Source organism: Neomonachus schauinslandi, chromosome 13 (genome assembly GCF_002201575.2).
Source record: "Neomonachus schauinslandi chromosome 13, ASM220157v2, whole genome shotgun sequence".
NCBI lineage: Eukaryota > Metazoa > Chordata > Mammalia > Carnivora > Phocidae > Neomonachus > Neomonachus schauinslandi.
Window position 1 is genome coordinate 26,602,644 of NC_058415.1, and position 20,679 is coordinate 26,623,322.

The following is a 20,679-nucleotide window of genomic DNA, read 5'->3' on the forward strand; positions in this document are numbered from 1 at the left end:
AACTACAAAATACTGGTGAAAGAAATCAAAGACCTAAATAAATGGAGAAATATACCTTGTTTGTGGATTGGAAGAATTAATATTTCTAAGATGTTAGTTCTTCCCAGAATTGATCTGCAGATTCAGAGCAATCTCAATCAAAATCATAGTATTTTTGTAGATGTCAACAAGTTGATTCTAAAATTTATATGGAAAGGCAAAGGAACTAGAATAGCCAAACCAACGGTGCAAAAAAGCAGAGTTGGGGAACTCATGCTATCTGACTGCAGGACAGGTGTGGTATTGGCAAAATGGATCAGTGGAACCAAGAGGGGAGTCTAGAAAAGTCCTACTCTTTAATTAGTCTTTTATTATATAGTACTATATACAATTATATAGTATTCTATAGTCATTTATATATAATATTTCATAGTCCTTTATTAGTTAACGTGGTGAACTGATCATTTATTAATATGGTCAGTAATTTTTGACAAAATACAAAGGCAAATCAGTGGAGAAATGGTAGTCTTTTCAACAATGGTACAAGAACAGTTGGACAGACATATGCAAAAAGATTGACTCAAAATGCATCATAAATCTAAAAGGTAAAACTATAAAACTTTTATAAGAAGGGATAGGAGAAAATCTTTGTGGCTTTAGAAGACAGAATTCTTAGGTATGGCATCAGAAACAATTCATAAAAAATGATCAATTTAGAACTTTAATTCTGTGGAAGACATTGTTAAGAAAATGAAAAGAGACTCTACAGAGTGGAGAAAATATTTGCAAATCCATGTGTGGCAAAGGACTTATATCATACAAAGAACTCTATAAACACAACAGTAAGAACAGACAGCCCAGTTTTTAAAATGAGCAACAAGTTTAAACACTTCAGTATGAAAACATACTGAACATAATTGGTATTAGGGATATGCAAATTAAAACCACAGTGAAATACCACTATCCACCTTTTATAATATCTTAAAAAAAAAAATAAGAAAGAAAAATGACAGTACCAAGTGCTGGTGAGGATGCATTTACTGACAAGAATGTGAAGTGCTACAGCCACTTTATAAAACAATTTGTCAGGTTCTTATAAAATTAAATACACAAATCCCACTCCTGCTTAATATTTGCCTACGAAAAGTGAAATCCTGTGTTCTCCTGGAAACTTATCTACAAATGTTTATAGCTGTTTGGTTCATGATCACCCAAAAGTGGAAACCACCCCAATGTGTTAGGAAATCAAGGAAGGCATAGTATAGCAAATATTAAAACACACTGAGGTCATTAAGGGGAGAAAATTAAATGCAAATTATTATTAAATAATTTATTACTTTAAATCATGAAATCTGTTTTTCCAATTTCAGAAAGTGTGTATGTATTCCAAAATGTTTATTAGAGACAAAGATTATCAACTAATATTGATAACCATTTGCTGTTTCATGATTTATGAAGCCCTCTTTCTTACATATTAGCTTATATGACATATTCAGACTAGTCAGTTCATTTTGACTAGTGTACTGTTACTACCCTGGATGTGGGAAATATATTTTCTTGTACATTTTTTTATTTTCCTTCATCAGAATGCATCTTAATAGGGATTAATAATTAATTCCCATTGTTGAAATAGTCATTTATTTATTGATTGATTTCCACCAGGTTTTTATACTTTAATCTCTTCTGTATTCTGCAGTATTTTTAAGAAGTATGTTCATGTCACAGTAAAGACAGTTATATGTACAGTATATTAAAATTGTGATAGCATTACTAATGTATAACGTTTGTTTTAAGACCACTTTCTTGGTGGATAACAAAAAGGTCTTTGGAACCCATCTCATGCAAGACATGGTGAAGGATGCCCTTCGGTCTTTTGTCAGTCCTCCGGTGCTCTCCCCGAAGTAAGTACCCTAAGACTTTTTATAGTGTATGTATTTCTTAAAAGCCCCAATTCTCTGTGCTCCTTTATAGCCAAGGCATAAAAACTGTTGTAATCAAATCTTCATGTAAAAAACAAAAAACTCAGTCATATTAAAATTAATTGATTTCTGCTGCATATTATTTAGATTTAAACTGAGGTTTTTGTGAAGTTGACATTAGGCCCAATATGAGAAGAAAACCTTACAAAGAATTACCAGATTCAGTAAGTTGCATTGATTCTTACTGTGTGCAAAGCACTGTGTCAGGGAGGCACTTTGGGAATAATTATAAGAAAACAAGATAAGGTCTCTTCTCAATGATCTGAGTCTAGATAAAAGTAGAAAATGCAAATAATTGATCCTTGAGTTAGCATTAGAGCAGTGGCTCTACCAGAAACATGTTGCCATAAGAAGCTGGAAAGGATTACATGCAACAAGAAATCATCACTTGTGTTGGCATTTTGGAAAATGAGTAGAGCTTTTCCAAAGGGGAGGGAAGAAAGGTGCTGTTATTTCTCAGCAAAAAAACCAGCATGTCTGAAGACATGGGCATATGAATTATATATTTTAAGAACAGTTAGTGGTTCAGCACTTAATTTGTTGAATAAATCATGCCACATCTCACATAAAACCTTTTCCTTGCTTAACTTGGGTTTCCCAGAAGCAGATCCTGAGACAGTTCATATAACCTTAGAAAGTGTTTCCAGGAGAAACCAGCAGGGTTGTGGACAAGTGGGAAATGAAAAGGAAGAAAACCACGCAGAGGTATACTTCATGGAAAGTAACTCTGGTTGGGTCCTGTTGGTGAACTGTGGAGACACAGTGTGGGTTGCAGCTCAGAGTTGTCCTTGTCAGGGACAAAAAAACAAGGGAGCCTGAGAATTTACCCACATAGGAATTAGTTAAGGACTGCCCCTGGGAAGAGGTAAATTCCCAGGCATTCAATGTTGGTTATATTTCCCGTTTCATTCACAGTAAAAGCCAAAGTCCTTATGATTGAGCCTAGGAGGTCCCATATTCTCTGGTCTAGACTCTTGTGCTGATGCCGCTCTGGCTTCATCATTTCTTACCCCTCTCTCCTCATCTCCCTTGCTTCAGCCACTTTGCCCTCCTTGTTATTCTGGGAACATAGAGGCTGGCTCTCACTCTACAGCCTTTACACAGAGTCTGGGGTGGAAGGTATTTTAAAGAAATGCCCAAGACTGACTCCTTCACCACCTTCAAGTCTGTTTAACTTCACCTCAGTAATGTCTGCTTTGATTAGACTATTTAAAAAGTGCATCCTCCATGCTGCCTCAGCACATCACTGCCTTTCTCCCATAACAACTATTTCCTTACATACTATATAATTTACTTCTTCGCTGTGTTTATTCTGTATGTACCATACAATTCTTCATTATGTTTATTTCTTATTTCCCTCTCTGCCTTCTCCCTCCCACTCCTGTTAGAATATAAACTCCACAAGGGGGGTGCCTAGGTGTCTCAGTTGTTAAGCGTCTGCCTTTGGCTCAGGTCCTGATCCCAGGGTCCTGGGATTGAGCCCCGCATCGGGCTCCCTGCTCCACGTGAAGCCTGCTTCTCCCTCTCCCATTCCCCCTGTTTGTGTTCCCTCTCTCGCTGTCTCTGTCAAATAAATAAATAAAATCTTAAAATATATATATATATATAAACTCCACAAGGTCAGGGCAGGTAGTTTTGGCTCTTTGTTCACTATATGATAGGTGCTAAAACAGTGTCTACAGTATGAATAGTTAGCACATGATAAATCTTTGTTGAATGAGGGAATAAATAAACAAATGTGAGTTGGATGGTTAAGATAGTTTGGGGTTAGACTCGAGAATTTTTTTTTTTTTTTTAAAGATTTTATTTATTTATTTGAGAGAGAGAAAGGGAGAGAGCACATGAGAGGGGGAGGGTCAGAGGGAGAAGCAGACTCCCTGCTGAGCAGGGAGCCGGATGCGGGACTCGATCCCGGGTCTCCAGGATCATGACCTGAGCCGAAGGCAGTCGCTTAACCAACTGAGCCACCCAGGCGCCCTAGACTCGAGAATTTTGAATGGTTTGGTAAAATATGGTCTTTATTTTAGGGTCATTGAGGAAGTGCTCAGGCTTTTAGGCGGGAATTGGCATAGTATGGTATATATTTTTTCATAGGAAACAAACTGGTAGTGATAATGGGGTCGAAGTGGTGAGCTAGGCTAATTGAGTACTGCAAGTGAGAAATGATGAAGGATTAAACTCTGAGAATATAAAAGAGAGGACAGATCCGAGGAACATTTCAGAGGTAAAATTAATAGGACGTGACAACTGATTCAGCAGGGGAAGGAAAGGAATAAGAAGGTAACTAAGTTGTTTTAAAAATAAATGCAGAATGTGGTTCTATAAATGATATATGGTCATATCTGAAAATTTAGTGCATAAAATATGAAAAATAGTAAAAATCTCCTGAAATCTTACCTCTGAGATAACTGCATTTTGGTGACCATCACTGTAGATATCTTTGTGATACAGATACATGACACACATATAACTTTATATATATGTTTTTATCATGAACTTTGAATTATTTTTTGTGGATTCCTTCTTTAAAATCAAAATTTTGAGGGCACCTGGGTGGCTCAGTCGTTAAGCGTCTGCCTTCGGCTCAGGTCATGATCCCAGAGTACTGGGATCGAGCCCCACATTGGGCTCCCTGCTCGGCAGGAAGCCTGCTTCTCCCTCCCACTAACCCTGCTTGTGTTCCCTCTCTCGCTATGTCTCTCTCTGTCAAATAAATAAATAAATTCTTAAAAAATCAAAATTTTGGGGTGCCTGGGTGGCTCAGTTGGTTAAGCATCTGCCTTTGGCTCAGGTCATGATCCCAGGTCGTGCTCCCTGCTTAGTGGGGAGCCTGCTTCTCCCTCTCCCTCTGCCCCCCCCCCCATGCTTGTGTTCTCTCTCACTGTCTGTCTCAAATAAATCAAACCTTTAGAAATAATTTTTTTCCCACTCAAAGATACATCGTGAATTTATGTCTCACATTACCTGATGTAGATCTAATAATGGCTGCCAAGTATAATACAAATGTATTCTATGGATTGGGGTTACTGGGTGGGGGCATGTGTACTTTTAATAGATATTATTGGATTGCATTCAGAAAGATTGTAGCAATTTATATTCCTCTTAGCAATATATGAGAGTGCACATTACCTACATCCTGACTAGCAGGCAGTAGGTGTTATCTTTTTAATTTTTTCCAATGTGATTAGCAGGAAGCAATATCTCATTGTTACTTTAATGTGAGCATTTAATGCAATATTTATTGGACATTTAGAAATACTTTTCTATGAATTGTTTATATCCTTTGCCCTTGACTTTTACTAAGTGGTTTACTTTTTTTGGAGAATGTATATGAACTCCTTGTACATTATGAGTATATAATACACATTGTTATACAGTATCTATCCTACAGTATATATAGCTTCTCATAATACGCAGGTACTTACAAATTATCTTTCAGTTCCTTAATCTGTGATAGACATTGCAGCTTTTTTTCCTTAAGCTTTCTTTTGCATCAAAATTTTGCTTTCTATAAGGTAGCTTTTTCTACTTATTTTGTCCTATATAACTTGTAGGTTTCTTGTTTGAGGTGAATCTCCCCAGTACACAGGTTGTACCGTTAGGCACTTAAATCTTTTCCCAAAGATTTTTATTTTATTCTTGTACATTTAAGATTTTAAATATGAATTCTTTTCCTCTAAATGGTATGAAGATAGAAGTTCAACTTGATTTCCTTCTAGGTAGATAGCTGGTTGGATGAGCATCACCTACAGTATAATCCCACTGGATTAAAAGACCGTCTTTATTTTACTTGAAAATCCTTTATGTATTAGGAGTTATTTCAGTTCCAGTGATGATATTTATTATTGTAGCTTTGTCTTTAGTAGTGATATCCATTAAGACATGTCATCTGGTGGCATTCTTTTTCAGAATTTTCTTGGCTCTTCCCTGGTTAACCCTTTATTGGATGTGTGGTTTGCAAATATTTTTTCCCATTCTGTAGGTTGCCTTTTCATTTTGTTGATTGTTTGCTGAGCAGGAGCTTTTCCCTCTGATGTAATCCCACTGTTTATTTTTGCTTTTATTGCCTTGGCTTTTGGTGCAAAACCAAAAAATCATTGCCAGCATCAATATGAAGGAGCTTATCCCCTATGCTTTCTTCTAATACACAGTTTCAGGTCTTACATACAAAAGTGTTTTTATGTTCTTCAGTGCATTTGAGTTAGTTTTTGTATATGGTGTAAGATAAGGGTCCAGTATCATTGTTTTACATGTGGCTGTCCAGCATTCCCAATATTATTTATTGAAGAAACTATCTTTTCCCCATTGTGTATTCTTGGCTTCTTTGTCAAAAATTAATTGACCATATATGCGTGCTTTTTTTCCCCTTGGCTCTCTGTTCTGTTTTATTGATCTATGTGTCTGTTTTTATGCCAGTATCATTCTGTTTTGATTACTGTAGCTTTTGTAGTATAGTTTGAAATCAGGGACTGTGATACCTCTAGCTTTTTTGTTCTTTGGGTATTCAGAGTGTTTGTGGTTCCATATAAATTTTAGGATTGTTTTCTCTGTATCTGTGAATTTCGATGAGGATTGCATTGATTCTCTAGATCAGTTTGGGTAATATGGACATTTTAACAATATTCTTCCAACCCATAAGCACAGAATATCTTTCCATTTATTGGTGTCTTCAGTTTCTCTAATCAGTATCTTACAGTTTTTAATGTATAGATCTTTCACCTCCTTCGTTAAATTTATTCCTAAATATTTTATTCTTTTTGGTGCTATTATAAATGGTATTGTTTTCTTAATTTCTCTGATAGTTTATTGTTAGTGTATAGAAATGCAACAGATTTTTGTATATTGATTTTTGTACCCTGCAACTTTACTAAATTTATTAGTTCTAAGTTTTTTTTTTTATGGAATCTTTAGGTTTTCTACATATATTACCTGCAAATGGAGACAAAAGTTATTTTAAAATTTATAATTAAATATATCAAAGACTCATGTATAAACTGTGACAGCTACCTATACTACCATCCATTTTAAGCAACATTTTTACTTGGTTTTTATAAATTCCCCTTTTGGAGAATTGATAAAACTTGATAAATACTTAATGTATATTTATATGAATTAATAAATTTTATCAGTTCCCTTTTGTAATAAATATAGTAAGTTAGTACCTGCTATTGCCAGGCACCTTTCTGGGTTCTAGGGAAAAGAAGAACATACCTTTTGCCTCTCCTCCTTGCTAGTGCTCTCTTTCTCGCTATCTCTTTTTCAAATAAATAAATAAAATCTTAAAAAACAAAAAAACAAAAATTGAAATTAATTGCTGATCATAGAATATGTGCATCTTCAACTTCCAGTCCACTGGGAGAGACTGAACAGTAGATATATACATAATGTGAGGTCATGATAAGTGCTTGGTAGAAAGATAAAAGGATAGATGGTTCTCTTAGGCATGATAGTTGTGGAAGGCCTATTGCAAGTGGTGATACATGCGAGTGAACTGAGGGAGTGAGCTGTGCAGAATTTCCTGACAGCAACATCTGTAAGGTCCCAGAGTAGGGCTGAGCTTGAGTATCAAGGAGCAGCTGATTTAAACGAATTAATTTAGGAGAGATAACCTCTAAATCAGCAGTTCTCAAGCTTTTTTTGTCTTGGGACACCTTTACATTCTTAAAAGTTACTAAAGACTCAAATAGCTTTTGTTTATATAGGTCATATATATTGCTACCTACTGTTTTAGAAATTAAAGCAATACTTTAAAAATAATTATTTTTTAAAAATAAGAGACCCATTACATTAAATAACATTTTTATGGAAAATAACTTTTTAAGAAAAATTAGTGATCAAAATGGCAGTTTTACATTTTTGCAAATCTCTTTTCTGTCTTAATAGAAGATAACTGGATTATTTTGACCTGCTTCTGCTTTCAGTTTGTTGTAATACTGCATGCCACGTATTCTGGGAACAACCGCTATACACTTGTGAGAGAATGAGTGCAAAAGGCAAATACCATTTTAGTATTGTTGTGAGAATAGTTTTGACCTTGTATTCCCCTGGAAAGCATCCCAGGGTCACCACCCCGACCAGGGGAAGCTGGGCCACATTTTGAGAACTACTGCTTGCAATTTCAAATCCTCCCCCACTCCATCCTTTACTCCCACTCTGGTCCTGGAGTGACCATTGCACTACAGTTTGTGTCTCACTCTTATGAGTACTTGTATGCTTCACCCAGATATGTGTATCTGGAAATGATACATCCATTTATTTTATATATTTTAAGACTTCACATAAATGTCACACTGTATACATCCTTTTGCAACATGATTTTTTCATTCAGCGTTAGGGTTTTGAAATCATCCAGTTTGATCCACACAGACTTACTTCATTCATTAAAATCCACCCTTTGAACATAGTTTGTTTTTGTTGTTTCTCTACAATCGGACATTTAAGTTGTTTCTAATTTATTGCTGTTGAAAAACAGTGCTGGGGGCACCTGGATGGCTCGGTTGGGTGTCTTGACTCTTTTTTTTTTTAAGATTTTTTTTATTTTTGTTTATTTGAGACAGAGAGAATGAGAGACAGAGAGCATGAGAGGGAGAAGCAGACTCCCTGCCGAGCAGGGTGCCCGATGCGGGACTCGATCCCGGGACTCCAGGATCATGACCTGAGCCGAGGGCAGTCGCTTAACCAACTGAGCCACCCAGGCGCCCAGGTGTCTGACTCTTGATTTTGGCTCAGGTCATGATCTCGGGGTCATGGGATTGAGTCCTGTGTCAGACTCCTTGCTGAGTGTGGAGCCTGCTTGGGATTCTCTCTCTCTCTCTCTCCTCCTCTCCCCCAACCCCCAGCTTGTGAGCTCTCGCTCAAAAAAAAAAAAAAAAAAATACTGGGGTGAACTTTTTTGAATATGTCTCCTTATGCACATAGGCTGTATATACTTAGAACTGAAATTAGGGGGTGCCTGGGTGGCTCAGTCGGTTAAGCAGCTGCCTTCAGCTCAGGTCATGATCTCAGGGTCCTGGGATCAAGCCCCACATGGGGCTCCCTGCTAAGCAGGGAGCCTGCTTCTGCCTCTCCTCCCTGCTAGTGCTCTCTCTCTCTCGCTATCTCTCTCTCAAATAAATAAAATCTTTAAAAAAAAAACACAAAAATTGAAATTAATTGCTGATCATAGAATATGTGCATCTTCAAATTTACTAGTTTTGCCGAGTTGCTTTCTGAAATAATTAAACCAATTTGTATGCCAGAAAACAGTGTATAAGAATTCTAGTTTTCCCAGACTTTGGACTTCGTCATTATCAGACTTCAGAATTTTTGACAATCTGATGTATATGAAATAGTGTCTATGTCTAATTTGCTTTTTTTCCTTTTCTATTTAACAGTCATCCTTCAGCACTTCTATTATTAGCCATTTAGGTTTAATTACAGTTCAGGCTACATTGTTTGAGGATTCCATATTTGCAAATCTTGCTTACTTGCTAAAATGTATTTGTAACCCTCAAATCGGTATTTGCTCCACTCTCGCTGAATTTGCAGACATATGCAGAGCAGCAAAATAATGAGTCACCCAGTGTTGAACAAGGCAACTCTGTAAACAGCTCCATTAGATACCACAGTCTTCACATTTCTGTCCTTTTTATGGTGATTTCATAGTTTCAAATAGCCTCCATGTATAATGATGTGCTGTCTAGTATTCCTCAGCACAAGAAGGCTGTAGCGTGCCTTTCAGAGAGAATATGTGTGTTAGATAAGCTTCACTCAGGCCTGAGGTTGCTAATGAATCAGCAGTGTGCATTACATAAGGCATCTTAAAATACAAGTTATATAGTGATCAGTTGATGAAAATGGCATCACCAGAGGCTGGCAGGAACCTAACCCTGTATTTTACCCTAGCAGCAGTGTTTCTGTATTGTCTAATTCAGTGTCCACCGCAACTTTAAAGAACAGAACTATCATAAGTATCAAGAATTGACTGTATATATAACAAAGTTCATTGCATGATAATCTGTAAATGTTATTCCACTGGTTTTTTTTAAGATTTTATTTATTTGAGAGAGGGAGAGAGGGAGAGCGTGGGGAGGGGCAAAGGAAGAGGGAAAGAATTTCAAGTAGACTTCTGAGCATGGAGCCTGCTGGCCTTGATCCCACAACCCTGAGATCATGACCTGAGCTGAAACCTAGAGTCGGATGCTTAGCCGACTGAGCCACCCAGGCATGCCTGTTACTCCACTGTTTTTAAAATTCCAGTGTTACAGATAAGAAATGTAATCCTGATCTGATTATTTTTTTTTCCTTCGTAAGTGATTTGACACTTTCTTCTGGAAGATTGTAAAGTTTCTTTTCTTTTTTTCTTTTTCTTTTTTGAGTTTAAGGGTTTTACCAGAGTGTACATGTGTGATTTTCAGCTAATCATGTCAGAAACTCAGTCATTAAAGCCTCAAGTCTTCCAATCAATAATTATCCTTTATTATTTTTTATGTGATTATTGCTTCACCTTCATGTTTTTTTCTTAGAGCCCCTCATATACTGTCTTTACATCTCTTCTCCGTATTCTTCATATTTATCTTTTATTTATATTTACATATATTTCTCTCTTTTGTTATTTTTTGCCATGATGTGAGAAAGTTCTTCCTCTTGACCTTCAAGGCTTTAGTGAGTGTCTGTCTTCTATTGAATTTTTAAATTTGAAAAGTCTAATTTTTGGATCCAGAAAGTCTTTTTTTTTTTTTTTTTAAGAGTCTTATTTTAATCGCCTTTTCTCTTGCCACCGCCTATTCCAGGCATTCCACCTTTTCTTTTCACTTGGCTGCTGCAGGCACTATCATTTTCCATTGCATGATTATGGCTCTGTTTATCTTTGAGGCTCTGGTCAGATGGTTCAATTATGGCAAACACTGAGGAGTAGTACATTGTCTGCTCCTGCCGTGTGCCAGGAGAAAGTCTTTGCTTTTTCCCATCTTCTTAGGTGCAAAGGACTACTGACCTCCCACCTCAGAAAAAAACAATCTTCCCATCTATCCAGCCCCTGTAGTTCCTCCAGGGCTAGGCAGGTAGCAGATCCTCCCAGACTGTGCTCAGGAGGGCTTTAGTCAAGAAGTGATGCTATTAACTGAGATAAGGAACACCACAAGGAAACCACTTCATGAGGATAGACGATGAGGTAGCAGAAATGTATAGGTGATGATTTTGGCCAGTGGTTGGAAATGTGGGTACATCTTAAAAATTAGGATTCTGTACAGTATTTTCTTTGTAATTACGATTACACAGTCCATGAGAGTGTCAGTTGTAGAAAAATAAATAACATTGCAGTAGGGTCATGAAAAGGTGGCATTTTGGAATTTTTCTTCTCATGTTAATTTGATCTTGTTAGATCCAACTCTCTCCAATTATAGAACTGAAAGAATTGGAAATAGTGTACATTTATGTGAATAACACAGTAATATTTCTTAATCTAATGCTAGTTTTTAATTTGGTAATGTATTTGATTCCATTTTCTCTTTTTCCCACCTTCTTTGTGGTAGCACCTATAGTAATCACTGCTGCTTTTTGTAGGCCAAATAGTTTGATTTTAATGAGTATGATCTTACAGGTGCTGCCTATATAATAACCACCAGGCTAAGGACTGTATTGACTCCTTTGTTACTCACTGTGTTCGGGTAAGAACTACAATTTGGATCATTGTGATGGATATTTTAAAAATTGTGGGGTGTAATTCTTTCAGTGGCATTAATTTGTGTTATTTTTTTCATCTAACATTTCTTATTCATTTTCATTGAATAAATAAAAAATTTCTGTCTCCTCTTACACTCAGGTAGATAGCTTTCTAACCTCAAGTCTTCCTGGCAGGTTGTTAGCTACTGAGGCACCTTTGATGTCTTCACTGTAACCCCCAGGGACCACAGAAACAGGATAAGTTGTACACATTTTTTGTAAATGGGCACAAAAACTACTTTTGACCTTATAAACAAGGAATGTTTGTAACAGCCCCAGATACCTTCTCTTTGTACTATTTGAATGAACAGGGTTATAGTAAAATTAAAATTATTAATGTAGATAAGATCACAAATTTTTTTCAAATCTCAGGTAATTAGGAAAAAATACAAATCTTGTAGTGGATTAAATTAATCATAAATCATTCTTAATTATATAAACATTTCTCTTGGAGAACTGAAGCAGTCAGTTTTGGGGGACCTAATTCCAGTTACTGAAATATAAATATACATATATATAGGAAGCCAGCGTGGGATGGTGAAAGGAGCAGAACTAAAAGGCCAGATTTCATTTTTAACATTTTATCATTATCATGCAGATCACTTTACTTTTCTGTACACTTCCCAGTCTTTAAAAAGTGAGGTGTTAATACTGCCCCTGTACTTCTTAGAGGCTAGCTGTTGATCAAGTAAGATAATATCTGTCAAACTGTGCAAATTTAAAATTATACCTTCTGATTCATATTTCTTAAATCAGAGCATACTGTCATTCAGTAGTACTGTCTGATTAGTGAAGTATTATAATATTTTATGATGTAGAATAGGAATAGAAGAACCTTAGGGTTTCTAGATAACAACTGACCCTTGAACAACATGGGTTTGAACTGTACAGGTCCATTTACACACAGATTTTCAGTATAGTAACAGTACTATAACTGCATTTTGTCTTTCTTAAGATTTTCTTAATAACATATTCTTTCCTCTAGCTTACTTTATTGTAAGAATACAGTATATAATACATATACAAAATAGGAGTTAACAGACTGTGTATGTTCTCAGTAAGCCTTCCAGTCAACAGTAGGCTATTAGTAGTTAAGTTTTTGGAGAGTCAAAAGTTGTACATGGATTTTTGACTGTATGGGGTATAAGTGCCCCTAACCCTTGTGTTATTCAGGGTTCAACTGTATTAGCCATTATTCAAGCCTTGTAATTGTTCTGGTGTGTTTAAAGCAGCACAGAAATGTCACCCTTGAACATTGGCTTATAGTGTGAAATAAGCAGAAAAGAAACCGTTCTCTTGAAACTGTGGGAAGATAACTAAAGATCAAAGTAAGATTTTTTTGCCGTATGAAAACAAGTTTCATTAACAGCCACTTTCTTCTGGCTTTTAATAATTTCTCATGTTGAGTTTCCTTAAAAAGAAATGCCTGTGTAAGAAATATGCACAGTCCTGATTCTTACATCCAGTTTTTTTTCCCCCCCTTAAACTCAATTTTGAAAACTTGGAATGTTAATTTTATTTAGTGTCAAGTAGTTTTACATTGACAGTTAACAAACTGTATGTGTATTACAGCCCTTCTGTAGTCTTATTCAGATCCATGGACATAATAGGGCTCGACAGAGAGATAAGCTCGGTCATATTCTTGAGGAATTTGCTACCTTGCAGGATGAGGTAAGAGCCAACAAGTTACCCTCCCTTCTAAAATTAAGATACTCATACCTTGATCTGATTTTTAAAAAATAATTCTTTGGAATGGTACTTTGACTATTTAATTTTTCAATGTGATGAATTTATTTTTAACTTCAGTGTAACAGTTTCATGTATCAAACAGAGAGTTTACAAAAAGAGAATAATCCAAACTGAGATAATATATATATAATTGATAATCAGAATGAATTATAAAATATATGTAGAACTATAGTTTTATAACAAATTCACATTCTAATAAAAATTTTAATTTGTAAGCCGCAATATTAATTGATAACATAACTAAAGACCTAAAGTCAGTATTTTGTATTTTTGTTTATGTAAACGTTACCCGCTGTGAAATGAGAAGTTTAAATCTAACCAAAAATGTTTTGAAAGTATGAGTTCTTTACGTGACAAGTTTTACATTTTCTGATTAAATGCTATTTTAGCTGTTTGTTTGTTTTTTTTTAATTCTCTCATTACCTTGAAAAGAAAGTCAATGTTTTGACATTTTATTCTGATAGGCAGAGAAGGTTGATGCAGCCCTTCACACTATGCTGTTGAAACAGGAACCCCAAAGGCAACATTTGGCCTGTTTAGGTACCTGGGTCCTTTATCATAACCTTCGAATTATGATCCAGTATCTTCTGAGTGGCTTTGAATTGGAGCTCTACAGCATGCACGAGTACTACTACATATATTGGTAAGAGAATAACATGAGTTAAAATTGGTGGTGGGTAGAGTAGATAAGATCTGAGAGAGCATCTGTAGAAGAGAATATAATTTCAGGGTACTTTTTCATTTAATGTATTTTAATTTTAGTTGTGGGACAATTGAAAAATATCTATTAAAAATTAGAGCCAGATCGTTTTGAACATCTTTAAGTGCTATAACATCATACAAATATGTTTTTTCCAGCCATTGAATATTTATTTAAAAATTAATAAAAGTGGCTCTGAAGTAAATGGATTAATTGAAGAGCTTTTGTCTGTTTCTAGAGAGAAAAATTACCACACATTTAGTCCTGACTTCAGTGGTGCTAAGTGCTAGCTGTGGAATGTACTTAACTGAATTAAAGTTCAAAATCTGAACCAGAGAAGAAATTGTGGCTAAAATTATCATTGGGAACATAACTGTTGCAAACTGCCGCCCTGGGGATTTATCTCAGGAGCTTGGAAGGAGCTGATAAGAGATCACCATCCTCAGCCAGTAGTTCTTCACTTTCACTTGAAGATGAGATGAAGAAACCTAGTAAGAGGATGCTTGGAAATACTTTACGCATGGGAAAGCTGCCACAGAAACAAAATAAATTAAGAGCCAATATATCTTTTTCTTAGTCTGGCCAAGGATGGTAGTAATTTATTAAAATAAGAATAACCAGTGTTGCTCATGACAAACAGCTAAGTTTAGTATATAAGATCTTAATATGGTTCATCTTTTTAACTCATATTTGAATTATTTAACATAGTAAATTAAGATATTGTATATTCCTTTGAGTCGCCACTATGAAGGAAGGAAAGTAATTCTCTTCCACACTGACATGGTTTTGTTATCATGGCTGCTAGGGCTCCTAACATAACTCTTTTGACTATGAAACTTGAATTTGAACATGAACTAAAGTAATATGAGAATAATACTTGGTATACTCTTTAATATTTATGTAGGTAACAAGTCTTACCAACAGGCGTTGATATAGCTATTTGGCATACGTTTTGTTATTAACTCATAGTAGACACAGTATTCAAACCAGACATTTTGTAGGGGAACATGCTCAAGTTCTGTCTCTGAGGTTTCAGGCAGCTAATGGGAAGCCTTTGTGCTCTTGATTCCTCAAAATAAAATTTTTATATGCTTTTTGGCACAAAGAATTGGGCTCTTAATTCAGCAAATGAATGATAATCACCTAAACACTCTATTAGAAATGTATCTGCATATTTGAGCAGATTCATTACATTTTAACGAAAGAAATTTTAGTTTTTGCCTATAAATATCCTTGTGGTCTACTTTCATGTTAGTTTTAACTGCTTTTCAATTTCAAAATTATAGATTGGCCTCCAGCATTTTCACAAGCTTGTTGTTGTTATTGTTCATGAATATAATCATTCCTAAAGCATGTGGGCCCTTTAAAAATGAACAGTAGAAAACATTCTTAAACTTTAGAGTGCATCATGGTGACTTGCTAGGCATGGTCCCTTGAGTTCCTGGTATAGTAGGTCTGGGATAGGACCCAGTCATCTGCATTTCTAACTAGTTCTGGTGATATTGCTGCTGTTTCAGAGATCACAGTTTGAGAACCACTGGTCTAGAATACTGTACTCTAATTCTCCTTAGATATAATTGTGTATTAATTTTGATAATGCATTTAATAAAAGCTCACTGAGATATCTGATATTTGACAAGAAAAGCCTGACTTGTGCCAACTATATCCTTCACTTATCTATCCTTGTGTTTGATATTTGGAAGATAGAAGGCAGCATTAATTCCCTGTAGAAATCCTCTGATTAAGTTAAGATACAGACCGTCAGATTTTGTAGTGTAATAGGAGGGAAAAATTCATTCTAAATGCTTTTCTTATATTCATTGTCAGAAATTATTTTCTCTTCCTGTGAACTATTTGCCTTTTTTTTTTTTTAAAGATTTTTTATTTATTTATTTGAGAGAGAGAGAACAAGAGAGAGCACATGAGAGTGGGGAGGGTCAGAGGGAGAAGCAGACTCCCCGCTGAGCAGGGCAGGGGACTCCAGGATCATGACCTGAGCCGAAGGCAGTCGCCCAACCAACTGAGCCACCCAGGCGCCCCCTTTTTTTTTTTTTAATGAAATAAAAATATATTTCCCAGTTTGCCGTAGTTGCCAGGAATTCTGCATAGTGCTCAGTTTAGCTTTAAAACACATCACCTAAGCCATTCCAGGTGGTTTTGGAGGGGTTTTTTGTTTTTTTGCCAGTACAGTTTTGATTTATTGACTGTGGGGTTTTTGTTTTGCTACAACAAAAAGGAACGATGTTTATCCTCAGGTGTATCTTTTGACTAGTTACTGTTTTGCTTTAAATTTTCTTTCTCTCTTTGTCTTTTTTTTTGTTGGTGGGAAGGTCAGTGTTTTAATACTGTAAACCTGCCTTACAACTTGTTGGAGAATTTTGGAAATAGGCATTATATGCTCATTTTATTTATTTATTTGACAGAGAGAGACACAGTGAGAGCAGGAACACAAGCAGGGGGAGTGGGAGAGGGAGAAGCAGACTCTCCACTGAGCAGGGAGCCCGATGGGGGGCTAGATCCCAGAACCCTGGGATCATGACCTGAGCTGAAGGCAGATGCTTAACAACTGAGCCACCCAGGCGTCCCCATAATAAAATTTCTAATCTTTGATTTTAGCTTAATGTAATAGTGGTCCTTAATTTCATTTATTATAGGTTATATTATAAACTATATATATTCATATCCTAGATTTGAACTGCTTTTTCTGGGCATAGGAGAATGTAATGTTGGTTAAGCTTCTGAAAAGTTAGTATCGGGTGGAATAATCTGTTTCACATTTCATTTATTGAATAAACTCAAGTAAATTATAAGCCTGAATGTTCTTAATTTTTTAGAATGCTTTGGTATAATGCCTACAATTTTACATTTTTTTTTTCTGTATTTGCATTCTCTTGCAGTTAATGGGAAAATAAAATATTTTCTTAATAGGCTAAGGTGAAATGTGTCCTTATATAATAAAAAAGAGTTTAATGTGCATTCATTTGATTTACATATATAAATGTAATTATCAAGAAGTCTTTTGAAAAATTGTAAAATGCTTATCGTTGTAGGAATTAAGCATTTTTCAGCATTGTCCAGCAATATAAGGCTACAAGAAAGGAAAAGTTAATCATTTGTAGTGCTAATTTCTCTTAAAATCTAATGTATCAGTTATCTAATTGGATAATCTGGGTTTGTTTTTACTTTTAAAGCAGTATTAAAAGTATCTCTTTATTAATACCAATACCTGTGGTGATGAAGCTATCACATGTAGACATCTATTAACTAACATTTGGTACCCTTGAAGGTATCTCTCGGAATTTCTTTATGCATGGTTAATGTCTACATTAAGTCGTGCTGATGGCTCTCAGATGGCAGAGGAAAGGATCATGGAAGAGCAGCAGAAAGGCCGGAGTAGTAAAAAAACAAAAAAAAAGAAGAAAGGTACCGTGGATTCTTTTTAAATTTAAGAAGTAACTAACATTGGAGTGCACTTTAATTTCTGCAAGTAGATGGAGAGCTGCCTATGCCTTGTTATGGGTGAATTAGTCCTTACATCTCAGTTCTTGCCCATCTTCTCTTCAGAAAGTATAAGGTATAAACTGAGTCCCAGTGTTAGTGACACAAGCCTCTTTGGTGCCTTCCCTTGCTTTTCTTTTACTTCTTTGCTGTTCTGTGTGTTAGAGGACCTTAGGACAAGAAGAAGTAGCCACATGGAGTGTGCAAGCAGGGTAAGTCAAGGAACAAGGCAGCAGAAGACCCTTGATCTTTTGACAGAAGGCTGACCACTTAGAGGCAAGTCGATCTAGAGCTGTGCTGTTACAGTGGCACAGAAAGATGATCACAGAGGGCCTTGGTGTAACACCCAAAGCCCAGGAGGAGAAAGAAAGGTTTCAGAGGCACTGCTCTCTTGATCCCTAGTGGAAGGGGACAGATATTGCTACAAACGTTACAAAATATTACTGTGTATATCATTAGGATTTCAACAGTTTGGGTGGGTTTTTAAATGACTATATGCGTGGGTTTCCTAATTCAGAAATTAAGTCTGCATGGTGAATTCAAAAGAAGTTAAAATTACTTCATACTAGAATTTTATGGTATTACTGATTTAGGGAATATGGCTTTTTAAAAAGCCTTTCAGTTTTATTTTATTATTTGTAGATTTGGGCCATAAAATAAAATTTAACCTGTAGGAACAAACTTTGAACTTTTAATTTTAGTAAACAAGGTGGAAGTTTTTTTTTAATTAGATTTTCTCCTGCAGTAATGCAAGAGGAGGGGGAAAAGAGTGTGGGTAATTTTCTTTTTAATTACAGTTCGCCCCTTGAGCCGAGAGATCACAATGAGCCAGGCATATCAGAACATGTGTGCTGGAATGTTTAAAGTAAGTTGTCACAAATGAAGTTCTTTTTTGCTTTTTAACTATATTGCTGTTACATAGTTTAATTAAAATGGACTCTTTTCTGTGATTCTTTCCAGATTCTAATTTCACCTTTGTGTTTACTAACCATCTGCTTAAATTACCTTTTTTCCAAGTCTAGTTTTCATTAATTTGTTTAGCAAGTATTTGTAGACAAGTATTAATTTATCACCCTTGCCATGTGTCAGGCATCTTCTGGATACCAAGTCTGAGTGTCTAGGTAATGACAGGTCAGGTGACATGTGTGACACAATAAGGCAGAGTTTATTTCTGACTCATGATCAGAAAAGATTTCTTAGAAGAGATGAGGTTTGTATGAGGAGCATATTAGGAAGGGGGTAGGCTCCACAATGAATGGCTTAAGCAAAAGCAAGCATTTTCACGAGGTAGCAAGTGCTGTTAAGCTGTACTTGGCAATTCAAGAAATTATTTGAGACAACTTATATTAAAATACATAAAACAGAACATGGACTTACGTTTGAGAAGCAGGACCTATGCTTTTCTTATTGTATGTGACTTTTTTTCTTTAGAAGCTTTTACTTGAAGGTTTCAAAGCAACTGTAAAAGCATGTGTCATAGCAGAATAATGTGCATGTGGTACAGTTTCACTGGGAAATATAGTAATGGATTAAACACTGGAGCTTGAAAATTTTTATGTAAATATGGCACATGACATAAAAATGAATACTAAAGCCAGTTTTTCTCTTCCTGTTCCTGATTTCTGAACCTTAAAATTGTTTTAACTCTGTGAAAATAGCTGTTTCTATTCTGTACTCATGAGGAGTTCACTTTTTCAAAGTGACACAGTCTTTTCTTTGATTTTCTTTTAGACCATGGTAGCATTTGACATGGATGGCAAAGTACGAAAACCCAAGTTTGAGCTTGATAGTGAACAAGTTCGATATGAGCACCGATTTGCTCCATTCAACAGTGTGATGACACCACCACCGGTGCACTACCTGCAGTTCAAGGTGAGTCTGCTCGTTAAAGCCCCTGTGAAGGAAGTAGTCCTGGGCCTTCCTAGAGATCCGCTGTCTGTACCCAGCCAGTGCATTAAAACAGTCCACTCAGACTAGTACTGGGCCAGTGACAAGGCGATAAGACAGCAGCTTTAATTAGTGTGAAAATTAAGTATGAGGATTATATGAGGTAACCTACGACGGTTGGGAATGGACTATTACATGGGGAAAAATAAGGACATATGCCGAGTGTTTGCTTTAGTGTCTATATATGAATCATGAATCAGGTAGAGTTTTTTAATTACAAAAGCTACTTTAGAGTTTTTCATATTAAACATGTTTTGAATAATATAGTATTTCCCCCCCTTTTTAGGAAATGTCTGACCTCAATAAATACAGCCCTCCTCCTCAGTCTCCAGAACTGTATGTGGCAGCTAGTAAGCACTTTCAGCAGGCGAAAATGATCTTGGAAAATATCCCAAACCCAGACCATGAGGTAAGAATGCAGTCACAGTAATTCTGGAGGAAAAGCTTGGCAGGAAATAGGTATCTTACGACTGGATGACAGTTTATAAAAATGAACCTTACAGAATTAATAGTGAAGCCTCTCGTGTTTCTGGCAAGGATTTTAAATGGCTTTGCTAACCTAACCTTGCAAGACTTAAAATTATCTGACGAAAGAAAGCAAATAGCTCCTTTGTGTAAATTTAGAGATCAATGCAAAGAGAAATTAAGACATAGAACCATAAAGTGTGTAGGCAGAACAGAAATAGGATCCAAGAGTGATCCACAGTTCAGAAATGGTGACATTTAAAATTTATTTTAATGTATAGTTTACTATATTAAAATCTAATTCTATAAATCTTTAAAATATGAAAAATGCTCCGGTCGATTATCACAGGGAGTAAAAACCTTATTCCACTTGACCATTTAAAATCGGGCCTACTGTTCGAAGACTGTTTTGAGATCTTATTCTACAGACCTTGGGACTTGAGAATACTGAGTTGCGGCCTCTTGTTGCTCTCACAGTTGGCTGTATGCCTGATCATATTGACATGCATGGATTCCACAAGTGACAGTGCTTTGCCTCTAACACTCAGACTGTTTTGGGGAGTGTATCTTGGTACAACCTCCATGAAAGGGAAGTTAGTAGCAGTTCCTGGTAAAAAAGCACAGATGCTTAGGCCAAGCAGTTCTGCTGCTTGGGATTTA

The 20,679-nt window shown here is 36.0% G+C and overlaps 1 protein-coding gene across 1 annotated transcript in view; it reads left to right on the forward strand.

The window, feature by feature from the left end:
- The window catches only part of NAA35 (N-alpha-acetyltransferase 35, NatC auxiliary subunit), a 97,240-nt gene that overhangs the window by 72,827 nt on the left and 3,734 nt on the right, over positions 1 to 20,679 (forward strand). The window contains exons 14-21 of the mRNA XM_021677949.2: positions 1,774 to 1,880; positions 11,539 to 11,605; positions 13,233 to 13,331; positions 13,874 to 14,052; positions 17,396 to 17,532; positions 18,405 to 18,472; positions 19,339 to 19,479; positions 19,841 to 19,963. Coding sequence (XP_021533624.1) covers positions 1,774 to 1,880; positions 11,539 to 11,605; positions 13,233 to 13,331; positions 13,874 to 14,052; positions 17,396 to 17,532; positions 18,405 to 18,472; positions 19,339 to 19,479; positions 19,841 to 19,963 — 921 coding nt within the window. The remainder of the gene's footprint in view (positions 1 to 1,773; positions 1,881 to 11,538; positions 11,606 to 13,232; positions 13,332 to 13,873; positions 14,053 to 17,395; positions 17,533 to 18,404; positions 18,473 to 19,338; positions 19,480 to 19,840; positions 19,964 to 20,679) is intronic.